This window comes from Triplophysa rosa, linkage group LG3 (assembly GCF_024868665.1).
Source record: "Triplophysa rosa linkage group LG3, Trosa_1v2, whole genome shotgun sequence".
In the NCBI taxonomy this organism is placed as follows: domain Eukaryota; kingdom Metazoa; phylum Chordata; class Actinopteri; order Cypriniformes; family Nemacheilidae; genus Triplophysa; species Triplophysa rosa.
The window spans coordinates 6,271,163-6,285,563 of record NC_079892.1 but is presented as its reverse complement, the minus strand read 5'-3'; the positions used below and the strand labels follow the sequence as shown (position 1 = coordinate 6,285,563).

The 14,401-nt window shown below is 39.1% G+C and overlaps 2 protein-coding genes across 6 annotated transcripts in view; one reads left to right on the top strand and one right to left on the bottom strand.

Annotated features, from left to right (window-relative positions):
• Positions 1–10,504, top strand: part of nav2b (neuron navigator 2b) — a 74,323-nt gene extending 63,819 nt beyond the window's left edge. For all 5 annotated transcript variants that reach the window (XM_057329490.1, XM_057329488.1, XM_057329486.1 and 2 more), the window contains 15 exons: positions 943–1,054; positions 1,545–1,711; positions 2,931–3,103; positions 4,357–4,510; positions 4,612–4,759; positions 4,852–4,949; positions 5,295–5,390; positions 5,510–5,678; positions 6,530–6,765; positions 6,935–7,089; positions 7,199–7,270; positions 7,455–7,651; positions 7,786–7,904; positions 8,007–8,210; positions 8,342–10,504. In XM_057329490.1, coding sequence (XP_057185473.1) covers positions 943–1,054; positions 1,545–1,711; positions 2,931–3,103; positions 4,357–4,510; positions 4,612–4,759; positions 4,852–4,949; positions 5,295–5,390; positions 5,510–5,678; positions 6,530–6,765; positions 6,935–7,089; positions 7,199–7,270; positions 7,455–7,651; positions 7,786–7,904; positions 8,007–8,210; positions 8,342–8,467 — 2,226 coding nt within the window. In that variant the 3' untranslated portion in view covers positions 8,468–10,504. The remainder of the gene's footprint in view (positions 1–942; positions 1,055–1,544; positions 1,712–2,930; positions 3,104–4,356; positions 4,511–4,611; positions 4,760–4,851; positions 4,950–5,294; positions 5,391–5,509; positions 5,679–6,529; positions 6,766–6,934; positions 7,090–7,198; positions 7,271–7,454; positions 7,652–7,785; positions 7,905–8,006; positions 8,211–8,341) is intronic.
• Positions 10,505–11,109: 605 nt separating this feature from the next.
• dbx1b (developing brain homeobox 1b) lies at positions 11,110–14,024 on the bottom strand. The gene is made up of 4 exons (XM_057329957.1): positions 13,579–14,024; positions 13,273–13,374; positions 11,718–11,920; positions 11,110–11,616 (listed from the first exon to the last, which is right to left on the bottom strand). Exons 1-4 carry the CDS (start codon positions 13,937–13,939, stop codon positions 11,305–11,307), a joined length of 978 nt encoding a protein of 325 aa, XP_057185940.1. The 5' UTR covers positions 13,940–14,024; the 3' UTR covers positions 11,110–11,304.
• Positions 14,025–14,401: the final 377 nt, after the last annotated feature.

Sequence of the window (14,401 nt, the reverse complement as noted above, 5' to 3'; positions counted from 1 at the left end):
ATGAAGCGTCCATATGGAACAATGGCGTTTTTCACTTGGTCGCTTTAAGACATAGGATTACGGTCAACGATGTGTGTCAAGTTATTCAAACACTACGTCATGCATCGACAACCAAAAAGGAGAAGCGCTTCAGGCTATCCGTTTCAAGCTACATTCACAAATGTGAGAAAAGCTAAGGAAAAATTTGCACTTACTCGAGGCTTAATCACAGAGACACATACTGTAGCAATGCTCAGCCGTAGTGCTGTCGGTTCGTTGAAATTTGAATGTTTTCTTTACTAAACACATCGTTATCGCTTGGTGAAAAATGACCTCAGCATTACGAGAGCGGAAGTGGCTCAGCTGGCTGAGATTTTAGTGGAGGTAGGTCATCGCCCGTGTGCATATACCCCATACAAGTGTAAGGAAGCAGAGAGAGAGTTTGTTCAACATTTTGCTTTAAAGTAATAGTTCACCCATAAATGACAATTCTGTCATCATTTACTCACCCTCTTGTCATTTCAAACCTGTATGACTTTCTTCTGCAAAACGTAAAAGAAGATATTTTGAAGAAAGTGGGTAACCAAACAGCAGCAGCAACCATTTCTATTTTCTACGTATATTGTACGGACACAAAACCAATGCAAGTGAATGGGGGCCATTTAACAACATTCTTTAAAATGACAGGAGAAAGAAAGTCATACAGGTTTGAAATGACAAGAGGGTGATTAAATGATGACAGAATTTTCGTTTTTGGGTGAACTATCCCTTTAAGAGCCACAATGTTTTTTTTACATGAAATTGTTATTTGACAGTTTCTTTTTCAATAACACAAAAAATAATTTGTGCAATTTGTTTGTATATTATATACATTTCTAAAAAATACCAAAGCAAACATTTAGAGGGCAGTCCCCACAAATGTGTGTACAATGTGATCGGTAACATCTCTATGATCTCCTGCAGGACACAGAGCTGAATGATTTGAGAAAGACCATCGAGCTCCTCAAGAAACAGAACACAGTTACTCAAGCCACCATCAATGGAGTCATGAACACACCAGACCCCAACCGCAAAGGTGAGAAAATAGAGCATATGTTACAGGTATATATTGCAACGTGAATTATAGCATACCATTACTTTAGAGATAGAGACAAGCTCTATAATACTTTTGATGTAAATATGTGCAAAACCCACAGACAAACATGAAGGATGACCAATAGTTTTTATGATTTATTTAAAAAAAAATCCTGCAAACAGCGATATTACAGTTAAGCATTACAGCATACATTGCAGTTATGTATTACAGCATATATAACTCAGCCATATATTACTGTAATGCCTCCTCTCTGGTTCCTCCAAGTTTTTTCCTCCACCGCCCGCTGTAGCATCTTTCAGAGCTGTTCTTTAACATTGTTGCCGATTACATGCTCACTGGGATCTTTAATACATGCAGGAATGATTTTAAAGCGGCCTTTTGTCTAAAGCCGTTTTACAAACATTATGGAACATTCAAAAGCACTGTACTACAAATAAAATGACCTGGATTTTCTCTTTCACTCCGTCAGTGTCTGTAGATTCAGTCAACGGGTCGCCTCAGTCCCAGCGAGACATGCAGATCCACAGGCAGCCGTCCTCAGACAGCGTCTCCAGCATGACCAGTGCCACCAGTCACTCCAGCATCGGCAGCAGTCTGGAGCTGGATGCCAAGAACAAGAAAAAGAAGAAAAACTGGGTAAGAATGAGCCATTTCTCTACAATACTTTCTTTTCTCAGAAGCATTCATGTTTTCAAAGACCTACTGTGCGTCGGTTTAACTGGTCTCCCAGTCTGGCCTAGCTGTGAGATCTACAGAGACCAGCAATTTCACCAAACTGTCTTTATCTGGTTATTTGTTCACCCTTTTAAAGCTTGACAATGTTTCATTTTTCGTTTGTTGATGTTTTATGTCACCAGTCTCCGTGTGCAGGAGGAAAGGTGAATAGTTCATTAAAGACAATGTGTCATTTTGTTAGCACATGTGTCAGTGTAGTGTCAGCTTTTTCTGTTTCTGCATGTGACGAGCAGTCTAAAAACAATGTACATTTCTAAAATACACGTGGCCTAAAACGACACTTTGCAGCCAAAGAACTCTGGGCTTGTGATATGCAGTAAACAGCGTGTAATGAAACCATTTGAGTCTGGTTTTGTTTATAGTGTGAAATAAATGTTGTTTATTCAACAATCCTCAATTTTTTGTGCCCTTCTGCACTCAGACTGTGTCATGTGTTGGAGGGAAAGCACAAGATAAATATGTATGCTAACCTTGTCGTGGTGTTGACGTTTTGGTTGTAGGATAGTGTAAAGATGTTGACAGTCACTAGTGTGTAGGTCATGTGATCTGAAGCTGCTGTGGCTCATACAATAACTGAGGAATTGTCTTGTTTAGATATGAATTATTATTATCATAGATTACATAAAGTTATTTATCTTATTGTCTTATTATTTATGTGGTGGAGCAGATTATACTGACCAGATGATACTGTTAGATCCCCTTTAGCTGTTGGCTATGTCCCTTCTCTCTAAATTGTCAGCCATATATGTACTGTATATAAATAATAATAATTATATACTACCATGAACCTCTTCTTACACTTAGCAGATTATGGTTTTAAATGTGTCTTTTCTGGTTTTTCCTTGTGCTTCCATGTCATGGTACAGGTATATGAGGTAAGATAAAAAATAAGTCTGCATAATTGTTCTGTTTTGCCATATTAGATTTTAAAGACTAACACAGGACAGGACAAACACACACAGACTGAAAGGCTAAAATCTTGGGGTGTTCGATATCTTTTGGAGAACATACTAAATATAGCATAAATGTCCAGTTCTTGTAAGGTGCATGTATAGAAAGCAAGCTAGAAAGCAAGTCACTGGCAGCGGCAGCTTACTAACTAACTTTATCTTCTTCGCAGCTACGGAGCTCCTTTAAACAGGCCTTCGGTAAGAAAAAGTCTCCCAAATCGGCTTCTTCTCACTCGGACATAGAGGAGATGACTGACTCTTCTCTGCCATCTTCACCCAAACTCAATTATAACGGCTCGACGGCCTCCTCGCCCATGATACGCAACTCTCACTCCAACTCACTGTAAGCTCCTCCCACTTTCACTCTCTCCTACTTAAACTTACGAGGTTCTGCACATATAATGATATAAAGATATTTTAAAGAAAGTTGGTAACCGAACAGCGACGGCACCCATTACCTTCTATTGTATGGACACAAAACCAATGCATGTGAATGGGTGCTGGTTAGCAACATGTCTCCAAATATCTTTTTGTGTTCTGCGGAAGAAAGTCATACAGGTTTGAAATGACAAAGGTGAGTAAATGATGTTTTAGGGTGAACTATCACTTTAGGTATTTAGTTTTGTGAAGTTTCTGAGCTTTTTCTTGGATCGAACATAAATTTGTAAAAGACAAGCATCATACAATGTGATTTAATCTAGGAGGAGGAGGTTTAGGAAAACCTAAACTCACCCTCATAAAACTCTGCCGTTACCAAGTAACGCTCATTGTTATGCCACTTTTGGATAAAGCACATCTAAAATCATCCAAAGCAACATGGATGGTTCATATTTGTGTATGTTCATAGTCCTCAGTTATCCTCTCTGCCGTACGGGCACGGCTGGGGCTGTAGCAGCAGGTCCACGAGGTCTGCCTCTCTAGCACGGTAAAAGAGAACGGTGCAAACCTTACTGTACCAATATTCCACAATCTCTGATGATCAGAACCCAATACAAGAGCAGATTTTCAATCAACGAATTCGATTCCACTACAAAACCTAAAACCTGATTCATAAATAATTGTGGTCATTTATCAATGACGTGACAGATTTTCCTTCCACAGATCATTGATGGACATTTCACATTTACCACTAATCATTATATCTTTTTCTAACACAGAAATGAGGAAAATTAAATAATGAACTAAAAGCATTTTGTTTTTCTTAGCTTTATATGAAAATATAATTTATATTGTGGCCCGGTTTCACAGACAAGGCTTAAGGCTAGTCCCAGACTAAAATGAATGTTTGACCAGTCTTAACTGAATATAACTAGCCAAGAAATGTCTTAAAATATATCAGTGCCATTGTTTTGTCTCAAGATGCACACCAGTAATGTATTCTTCCAAGGCATTTTCATAAAGCGACATAAATATCTTAATTTAACTAAGGCGTAGTCCTGGTTTAAGCTAAGCCGCGTCTGTGAAACCGGGCCGAAATGTATTTCTATTGTTCAAATGTAAACTGCAAAATAATATATGTTTAAATATAATTGAAACAAAATATAATTGAAGCCTTTTTGCATTGCTGCAAATTATTGACACATTCTCATGTCACAGGATCTCTGAGTGTACGGACAGCGATGCAGAAACAGTCATGCAGTTACGCAGCGAACTCCGAGAGAAAGAGATGAAACTGACCGACATCAGGTTAGAGGCTCTCAGCTCCGCCCACCAGCTGGACCAGCTGCGAGAGTCCATGAACCGCATGCAGGTGAGCATCTGCTTCAACAAAATAACTTGTCTTTCATAGAATGCGTTTAATATCAAGATTTTGTTATGGATTATGTCGCTAAATGTATTTTATACAAACAGATTGAGATGGAACGGCTAAAATTGGAGAACGAGCGGTTGAAAATGGATAGCCGGGGCAGCAGTAGCAGAGCTCCGTCTCAGGTGTCCATCTCTCCATCATCTGTGGTCTTGTCTTCTCAACTGAGTCTTACCGAATCCACCAGCCTGGGTATGAAGGACTTCTGTTCATTAGTGCATTTACTTTTTTCAAGGATTTTGCAAATCTTTTTTTAACCATTATAATTTTTTGCTGGCTTTTAGATATGTTGTTGGAGGACAGTGGAGATGGAACGTCCTGGAAAGAGGGACAGCATGTCAAAGTTGTGGTTTGTCTGGAGAAATATCCCGAGTTGAAGGAGGTAAGACTCTAGGCCCCGGTTTCACAGACAAGGCTTAAGGCTAGTCCCAGACTAAAAGGAATTTTGAGCTGTCTTAACTGAAAATATCTCGCCCTGACATATCTTAAAATATCTCAGTGCCATTGTTTCGTCTCAAGATGCACATCGGTAATGTTGTTTCTAAGGCATTTTAATAAAAGTGACTTAAATAGCCTAAATTAACTAAGGCATAGTCCTGACTTAGGCTAAGCCTTGTCTATGAAACCGGGTCTAGATGTTTTTCACTATTACTTGTTTGAAATTGTAAAAATAATCAAAAAATTGTATTAGTGTTGCATCAAGAACTTCTCTGCTGTTTTTTGGCAGGAGTGCAGATCATGCCAGTATCTCCTGGGCTGCATTGGTGTCAGTGGAAAAACGAAATGGGATGTCCTTGATGGTGTTGTAAGACGCCTCTTTAAGGTAAAAATCACTTTATATATATCGCTTTATATTTGCCGAGACAGTTGATTTGTTGTCTTATAAAAGGCTTCTTCAGAATGTTAAATATTTGTCGTGTTGTACTTGTATCATCTCAATAGGAATACATAATGTATGTGGATCCTGTGACTCAGCTGGGTTTGAACACCGACAGCGTGATGGGGTATAGCATCGGAGATATTAATCGCACTAGTGATGCAGAGACACCAGAACTCTTGCCGTGTGGTTATCTTGTGGGAGAAAGTGATACTATCTCTGTTAAGTTAAAAGGTACTTTTTTTTGCTTTTTTTGGAAAAGAACGTACTGTGTTATTGTCTGCTGTCTGTTGCCTCCTATTGCTTTTTCCTACGGTTTTAAAATTCTGTTATGCTCTGTTTGATCATAAAGAAACAGTTTACCCCCCCAAAAAATGTATTTATTCATCCTCATATTGCTTGAAGCCTGTATGACTTTTTTCATTATGTCGAAAATGATTTAAAAACAGATTTTGGTGTGTTGACTTGAAAAGACAACACATTTATGATAATTTATTATGGCGTTTTCATGTCCCCATTAAGTTTCATTATTTGAAAAAAAAAACGTCTAAAATTGTCTTTAAAGGTCCAATGTGTCATTTTTTGGAGAATCTATTGGCAGAAACGCAGCATAATATACATAAATTTGTGTTCAGAGGTGTATAATGATCTTATATAATGAAGCGTTATGTTTTACATACACTGCGGGTCCCCTCACATGGAATTCGTCATGTTGTTTCTACAGTAGCCCTAAACGGACAAACTGCTCTACAGAGCGCATTTCGTAAATACGTCATCTCCTTCAGCAAAGAAGCGAAAACGTGATGACATCTTTGTCTGTAGTGCTCCGAAAGAGAGTGGTGGAGCGAGCTGAGCTGTTGGTTGCAATTTGCAACCTCGCCGCTAGATGCCGCTAAAATCACATTACTTCTTAAAAAATTAACCTTTGGTGTTCATTGCAGAAAGGCACAAGTTGGATTTGGCTAACATGAGGGTGAATAAAAGATTTTATTTTGGGGTCGACTGTTACTTTAAATCAAAATATTATGAAAGAAATGACTTTAAAATGCAACCAATGGCCTGAAAGCAATTGTTCCCATTTGCAGACTTTTCTCTTGACAGTCAGGACAGTTTGGCATTTGAGACGCTTATTCCAAAGCCCGTTCTGCAGCGATACATATCTCAGCTTGAGGAGCACAGACGAATCATCCTCTCAGGACCCTCCGGAACTGGAAAGAGCTTTCTGGCTAGCAGACTGGCCGAGTACATGGTGCTAAAAGAGGGAAAGCAACTAGAACACCAGGCCATCACCACCTTCAATGTTGATAACAAAACAACAAAGGTCTGTAACTATTTAACTCATTGACATAGTATTTATAAACAATGAAATGTGTTTTAAAAACGTTTTTAAAATGACCACCAGGAATTCATAAACAGTATATTTCATTTATTCAATAATTTACAGTTCAGTTTGTGTTTTATTCAGTCAAATGCATGTTTTTTTAATACAGGAGCTGAAGCAGTACTTGTCTAACCTGGCTGAACTATGTAAAAGCAGTGGACAGCTTGGGGGCGTGCCTGTAGTTCTCATTCTGGACAACCTGCACCAAGTCGGTTCTTTGGGAGAGATTTTCAGTGGCCTTCTCCAATGCAAGCACCATCAGTGGTGAGCAAACTCATTTCACAAATCAACCCCATATTTCTGTCATTTTGCTTTAAACCTTTGTGTTTCAAGGTAACTTCAACTCATAAATATTTTGAACATTCTCTCACAGTCCGTACATCATTGGGACCATGAATCAAACTCCCTCACCCACTCCAAACCTACAGCTTCATCAGAATTTCAGGTACCATCCCATTCAGTTTACATTTGAAAAATAAAGTTTTGTTTCTTAACAACTATTAAACAACTGCCATAAATGGTGATTGCTATGCTATCAGTCTCCACTAGAGGGCCCATCCGTATCACATCATGCATTTCTTAAGTCTATGGTTAGAACTGGTTTCATGTTTGGTCTGTTTATGTTTCAGATGGATTTTATGTGCCAATCATACCGAGCCTGTGAAAGGCTTTCTGGGTCGTTTCCTACGCCGGAAGCTTCTGGAGACAGAGATCAGCAGTCGAGTAAGGAACGGGGAGCTGGTAAAAATGATTGAGTGGATGCCGTCTGTTTGGCATCATCTCAACCGCTTCCTGGAAACGCACAGTTCTTCTGATGTCACGATTGGTGAGGTCACAAACAAACATATAAGAGCATGCCTTCCCAAAGAAGTATATTTGATAAAAACTTTATTTTTTACCTTACTAATATCATTTATATATTATTTCATATATGAAATAACTCTAGCTTGTCCATCACAGGGCCGCGGCTCTTTCTGTCCTGCCCAATGGATGTTGAGGGTTCAAGGGTGTGGTTCACTGACCTGTGGAACTACTCCATCATTCCCTACATGCTAGAGGCTGTCAGAGAAGGGTTACAAGTACGAGCATCTTCGTAACTGTTATGTGTTACTAAGAAAACGTGCTAAAGTGAACAAATGAATGCTGCATTGTAGTGAACTTGTCCCCTGTGTTTTCTGCAGATGTATGGGCGTAAAGCAGCGTGGGAAGATCCGGCGAAATGGGTCATTGAAAGTTTTCCCTGGGCATCCAGCCCGCAACAGCACGAGTGGCATTCACTGCTGCGACTCCGGCCGGAGGACGTGGGGTTCGACGGCTTCTCTCTGTCACAAGAGGGCAGTCCAGGCAAACAACCCACTCAGAGTAAATCAGAGGAAGACCCTTTGGTACGATTTCATCCATACCGTATTACATTATAGAGTTAACAAATTCCATATTTACCATAATTATTGTGATTTGCATAGTTAGGAATTAAATTACTGTGTAATAACCTTGACACTTATTTCTGTGATCACAGATGAACATGTTAATGAGACTGAAGGAGACGGCCCACTGCACAGGCACAGAGAGTTATGACAGCGATTCCACCAGCAATAGTCACCAAGATGATGTGTTGGACTCTTCATTAGAATCTACACTGTGAACAATAATTACAATTACGTTTATGCGTTTGGCAAACGTGTACATTCATCAGTATGTGTGTTCCCTGGGTACCAAACCCATGATCTTGGGTGTTTCTTGCACCTTGCGCTACAATTACAGTTGGGACCAGGGCTCATTTTTAATATTGAGTTTTGTTTTAAGCAATTCCAGGGTGCTGGAAACCCTGGACATTCATGGAAATCAAGGTGCTGGTAAGCCTAAAAATCATCATTCTACAGTAAGGTACACAAACCCTGATTGCACATCCACTGGAATGAAACCCCTCCGATGATATAAAATCAGTATTTTATAGACACAAAACGTCAGAGCCAGTGGTTTCATTTTCTGAAATGGACTGTAGATGGCAGTATAGCTTTGCGTTTTACTTCTGAGGAGGCACCTCCTTGTTGCACACCACCCCATGAAGCAACATTCTTGGAAATTCTTGGATTATCATTATAGAATTCTTGCTAAACATTTTTAACTGGATCTCATTTTGGGTGATTTTAATGCACTAGTGAATATCTTTGGTGTTTTATAATAATGCCTTTATGTCAGTCCAACTATTATGAGGTGCTAACTGACGTATGTGTTACAGATTTGTAACTTTATACAAAACCAAGACATTATAGGTTTCAAATGGTGCGCTGTATGTGATCTAATAGTGATAGTTGAACTATATTGTAGTTGCTTTTTTGGCAACAATAGACTTGTGTTGTTTGGAGAAGTAGTGAAAATATCAAAGCTATCAAGATCTTCTGGGAATTTATTTCATTTTATGTTCAGAGATTTATGTGTGCCTCTTTTTATGTCACAAACATTAGTTAACAGGACACCTGTTTACATAAACGTTAACCTCTATGCAATATTGTTATATTTAAAGAATTTTTACTATTCATTTGACTGGTAAACTTTAGTCAGCTGGACTAGATTATGTTGGTAAATAATCTACCAAACATATCAGACATCTATCAGAACCATCTGAAGAACCTCAAGCCACACTGTCGGCTGTCATTTTGTTATCAGTTTCTGCAAGATGTCCTTTAGTTTTGAACTACTTGAAAAAGAGGGTGCCTGAATATCCTTTTTAAGTACTTAAAGGAAACTCGAAAGGAAAATTTATAGAAGGTTCAAATTGTAAGTCTTTTAATATTAACAGTGGTAGCACTTTTGTAATAACTTGCATTTTGGTTGCTAATAAGATTTTTACATTGCAATGATTTTACAATTAGGAAGACCTATGGACAAAACTGACTATGCTTTTGTAAATTCTTATGCTTTCCAAATAATTGTAATTCTACAGCTTTCGGGCAAGGACAAATGAGAGTCCTCTATGTAAGAGTGTGTTTATCCAAAATACTTGTTGAGAGAAGAAAGGTCCTTCTTTTGTGCATATCATTGAGGACTACACACTAAAGATCTTTGGGGGTAGTTATACATACATTCAAAAATAGTCTGGCCCATGGGTGCGTGTGATGTGCTTTACTCTGAATTGAGGGTTAGCTGTCTTAGTGGCCCCCTCAGGAGCATTAACGTGGCCCACATTTGCATGCGGTCCAAATAGATTATACAGAGGGTAACTTTATTTGGGTGACTGCATGTTATTTTAAACACAAAATTAAGTGCTTTAGGTTATCTCTCCTATGATTTTCAAAAATATGGTTGGAACAAATTTTGGGTAGTTTTTGCAAATTTTCCTAGACACTGCCAATAATCTAGCTGGGTCTCAAGTACTGCCGATTTAGCATACTGTACACGTGGAAAAGTTTGTCAATATAATAATATGAGAGTTTAAATGAAAATCATAAAGCACAAGAACAGTATTTACTTTCCCATGAATTTCCTGGTATACGTTTAGAAATAAGACTGAATTTTGAGTTTGTTTTTGTATATTTTCAGTTGTACTATATTTTTTGTAAATATTTTGCCTCAAATCTTAGTCTTCAGATAAAGTTTTTTGTAAAGTTGTTATCTGTTGAGTTAATTTTAAATTTTAGTGCTCCCATGTGACACTTTTTAAAATAAATGTGATTTTCTTATCCAACTTTGTTTTTGTCAGTTATTCATAGCAAACTGCATGTGAACATTGTTTGTGTTTCAAGAAGTTAAGAAAAGAAACCTCAGGGTTGTTGATCTAAATTAAGCATAGAGTGTAAGCATGAAGTGAAACTATGAGATGATCAAAACAAATTCAAACAAGTTTTTCATTCTTTACTTTCTAATAATTTATATAAAAATGTCTAAAATAAAGGCATTTAATAAAAAAGTGCATCTCCAATGTTTTGTTTTAAATAATGATCGAGCCTTAAAGTTGAATGCAAATTCAGATCAGAACCTCAGAAACAAAAATGTCTTGTAACCTACTCCCAGTTAAAAAACATAATAGAAAATCTATAGCCTTTTGAGCAATATGATCTTAAATTGTAGGTTTAATCACGTAAATGGCATACCTTTAACACGCAAATAAAATGAAGGCAAGCAAATGAAATTTTGCAATTTTAATGTGTAAAATATTTTTCAAGTCTATATACAATACATCTTTACAAAGACAAACACCAGTATACAAAATAATATAATAATAATAACTTTTAAGTTAGAAATGTGCCTTCTACGCATTTAAGATTACAAAAAAAAATCCCGGAGAAATAGTAAAATAATCTTGGTATAAAAATTCAATACAAAATATTCATACAAAAAAGACTTTACAAGCTGGCAAAAACGCAGCAGTAACATAATAAAATGATAAAATGTAGTCTTTTCAACGGAAATGTTCGCAAGTCAAAGAAATGCGGTGATTTTTCCAGTTGTTTATAAACTACGCACAGTCTTCTTATGTGATTATGACACATTTATTTCCTCGTCTTCCGATTCTGAGAAATCTGAGTGCTTGCTCGAGACGGAAGATGGCGTGAAATGTAAATCTGAGTCGCGGATGAGCTCGTGATCTCCGCGGGACTGGCAGAAAGGCGCGCGCGGGCTTTCTCCTCCCATAGCAGCGTCGCTATCAAACTTCTTCGCGACGTCGCTCAAGTCAGGGTTGGGATTCATTTTCGTCGGTAACGTTTGTTCCCTGCATCCACCTGACGAAAGAAGCTCTCTTTCCTTGGAATTGCGCCATTTCATCCTTCGGTTCTGGAACCAGATTTTTACCTGAGGAGAAAGAGTTGATAGCGAAACGTGAGCACACATCAGTGTATCTCAGACTTTCACCAAGGCTATAAATGTGTAGACCATGGGCATCGTCACCCTACCTGAGAGTCTTTGAGGGCAAGTTTCGTTGCCAGTTTCTTTCTGTCTGGTTTGCTGATATACTTTTGTTTCTGAAACATCTTTTCCAGGGCTTTCCGCTGAACGTCAGAGAAGACGGCCCGTCGAAGCATTCCTCTTCTCGGCTTCCCTCTGGCTGTGAGCGGCCATGCGAAAGTTCCGGGAATAGGCACGGGTGAAGACGATGCTGTAAAAAGAGGCAAATTTAATACTATGAGATTTACTTCAAAATATGCTAGGGTCTGGCGTAACGCGTCTTTTTCAAGAACAGGAAGTAGTACCTATCGGGCTTGGAATGAAAGTTGAGCTTTAATGTTTTTTTTAAGCTGCCCGTTTGAGTGATAAGGAACGAGGAAGCTAATTAGCACATTGCTTGGTTCCCAAAAGCATTGGTATGGTAACAAGGGCGAGCAGTCATTCAGAGCGCTCCCGTGAAAGATAGAGGTGCTAATGAAGCGTGGACGGTAATTGTGTAGTAATGAACTGGCTGAAAAAGGCTTAGGGCAGGCCTCTAAAGCCATATATTACGGCCACAAAAGAGATTTACACTTTAAAACTAAACACAACGGCATGCCAGGGACATTTTAAGAATACTGATGGCGGGGGACTATGTTTGCCCCCAAATATTTTCATTAAATGGACACGAAAAGCCATTCATACTGCTCAAGTTGTTTTGTTGACGTATTCACACTGCCGTGAATGGAATCAGTCTATTATCGTTGGTCTGAATGAGTGCACGATCCGCACAACGTTTTATAAGCCAATTTCAAAGACTATGTGTAGCACGCATTCATTGGGGTGATGGACATGAAGCTTAACGCAAAAAGGCCCGCTTTTTATTGGTTTTATTTGAGCATGCCCAATATATTTAAAGTGATCCAACACTCGTCCTTATCCTTGAATTATTGAGAGCCATTCTTATTTTTCAATTATATAATTAATTGAAATTGCTTGAGAATGCAGTAATTAAGACTAGAACACCATGTTAGGCAATTTTCATGCTGCTGCATGAAACCGAAATTTTGGCTAGGACGTCCCGTGAAGACTCTCCCACACGCTATGTGGTCTTGTGAGAATATTGAAACACTGAATGGAAGCTAATAGGGGAATTAGTCCATGACTGGTAAATGCCCATCAGCAGCATGCTTAAGTCAACGACGGGTCTGTGTGTGGCTACCCAGAGGGAGCTGACCAATTGGTCATGGTGCTGAAAGCATTGTTGCCAATCAGTAACTAAGTACACTGGCTCGGTGGGAAAGGCAGCGATGAAGAGACGCCAACAGTTTGCTTGTGAGAGCGGACCCGCCTTAAATTGGGACCATGACAATTCCGGCTAATTTGTGGATTAGGGTAAGCAGTGCAAAATGTCAGCAGTCACTGCGTTTGCTAAATAGGGCATCAAATTAGCGAGACTGATTCCACAATGTCCTACAAATTCCAGCATTGGACGCAGGTTCTAGGACCCATCAGTTTTACCAAATTAAGAAATGACACAGCGACTTTTATTAATTGCCATATACGAGGACTTAGATGACCCACCTGGGAAATATGATGTTCTGATGAATGGGTGGAATGAGCCGTCAAAACAAGGAAACGGAAATGTTTTTGCCGTCAAACTCTGTACTGATGGTGGCAGTGAAGCTGTGACACAAAATAAACACAATCAAATGATATGCAATTACATTAATGGTTCTTCGTTATGACAAATATAGGGTGCCTTCTCGGATCCTTAATCTATAGGCATATAATAATAATAATAATACATTAAGTAATGTAGGCCTATTTCATGCATTCACACGCATGTAGGCTATGTATGAAATAAAATGTACATTAAGAGAAACCTACCGTTGCGTGTTGTTGACGAGAGAATTGCATTCACTCCAAATTTCAAGTAATTTGGATCGTTATTGGTAAGTGATGTTTGTGGCGAGCTTGGTCTTTTTGGCAAAGATGTAAACCTGGCGACGTGGACCTCAGAAGAGTTATTCAAAGTTGTGGCTCCTGTGGCCGGAAGAGATGCGCTTGGAGACGGAATGCTCCTGTGCATGATGGTGGCAGGTCTGCTGATCCTCAACAGGTCTTCCACCAGAAAGCTCGAGTGCGCGGTAAACGCCGAGTGTAAACTGGGTGGCAAGGAAAGAGCCGACGAGGGCCGCAAAAAGTTCGGATACATAGCTGGTGGCGCAATAACACTTGGCAACATCATTGCACCGTTTTCGTCGGAAAGCGCAGAATTCACGTGTCGCTGCTGTCTCTCTCTGCGGAGGCGTGCGTAGTTAGAGTCCAAGAGGGCAGACTGAAGGAGCTCTTGCCCGTCCCTCTCTTTTCCAGGGGTTTTATAGTGGACCGCTGGATAAGCCTTTGCTGGGGTGACAGCTCTAACAATGAAGTTCAACCAAATTCTCCCCATGAGTTCCGTTTACTCGAGACTCTGCGCGCCCTGATTGGACAGAAAAAACAACAATTTCAGATTGGATAAGACTTCACAAGTAAACCATAGAAAAAAGTTTCTTTACAAAAAAAGTGTAATGAGGGACACTGAAATAGTTAACCAGCATCATCATATGCCCTTACAAAGACGGCAATTCAAATCGGTTTTGCCACCGAACGGCCGAATTTGCGGGGAAATTGTCTTACAGATCTACACCTTAAAACAAATAGACCTAAT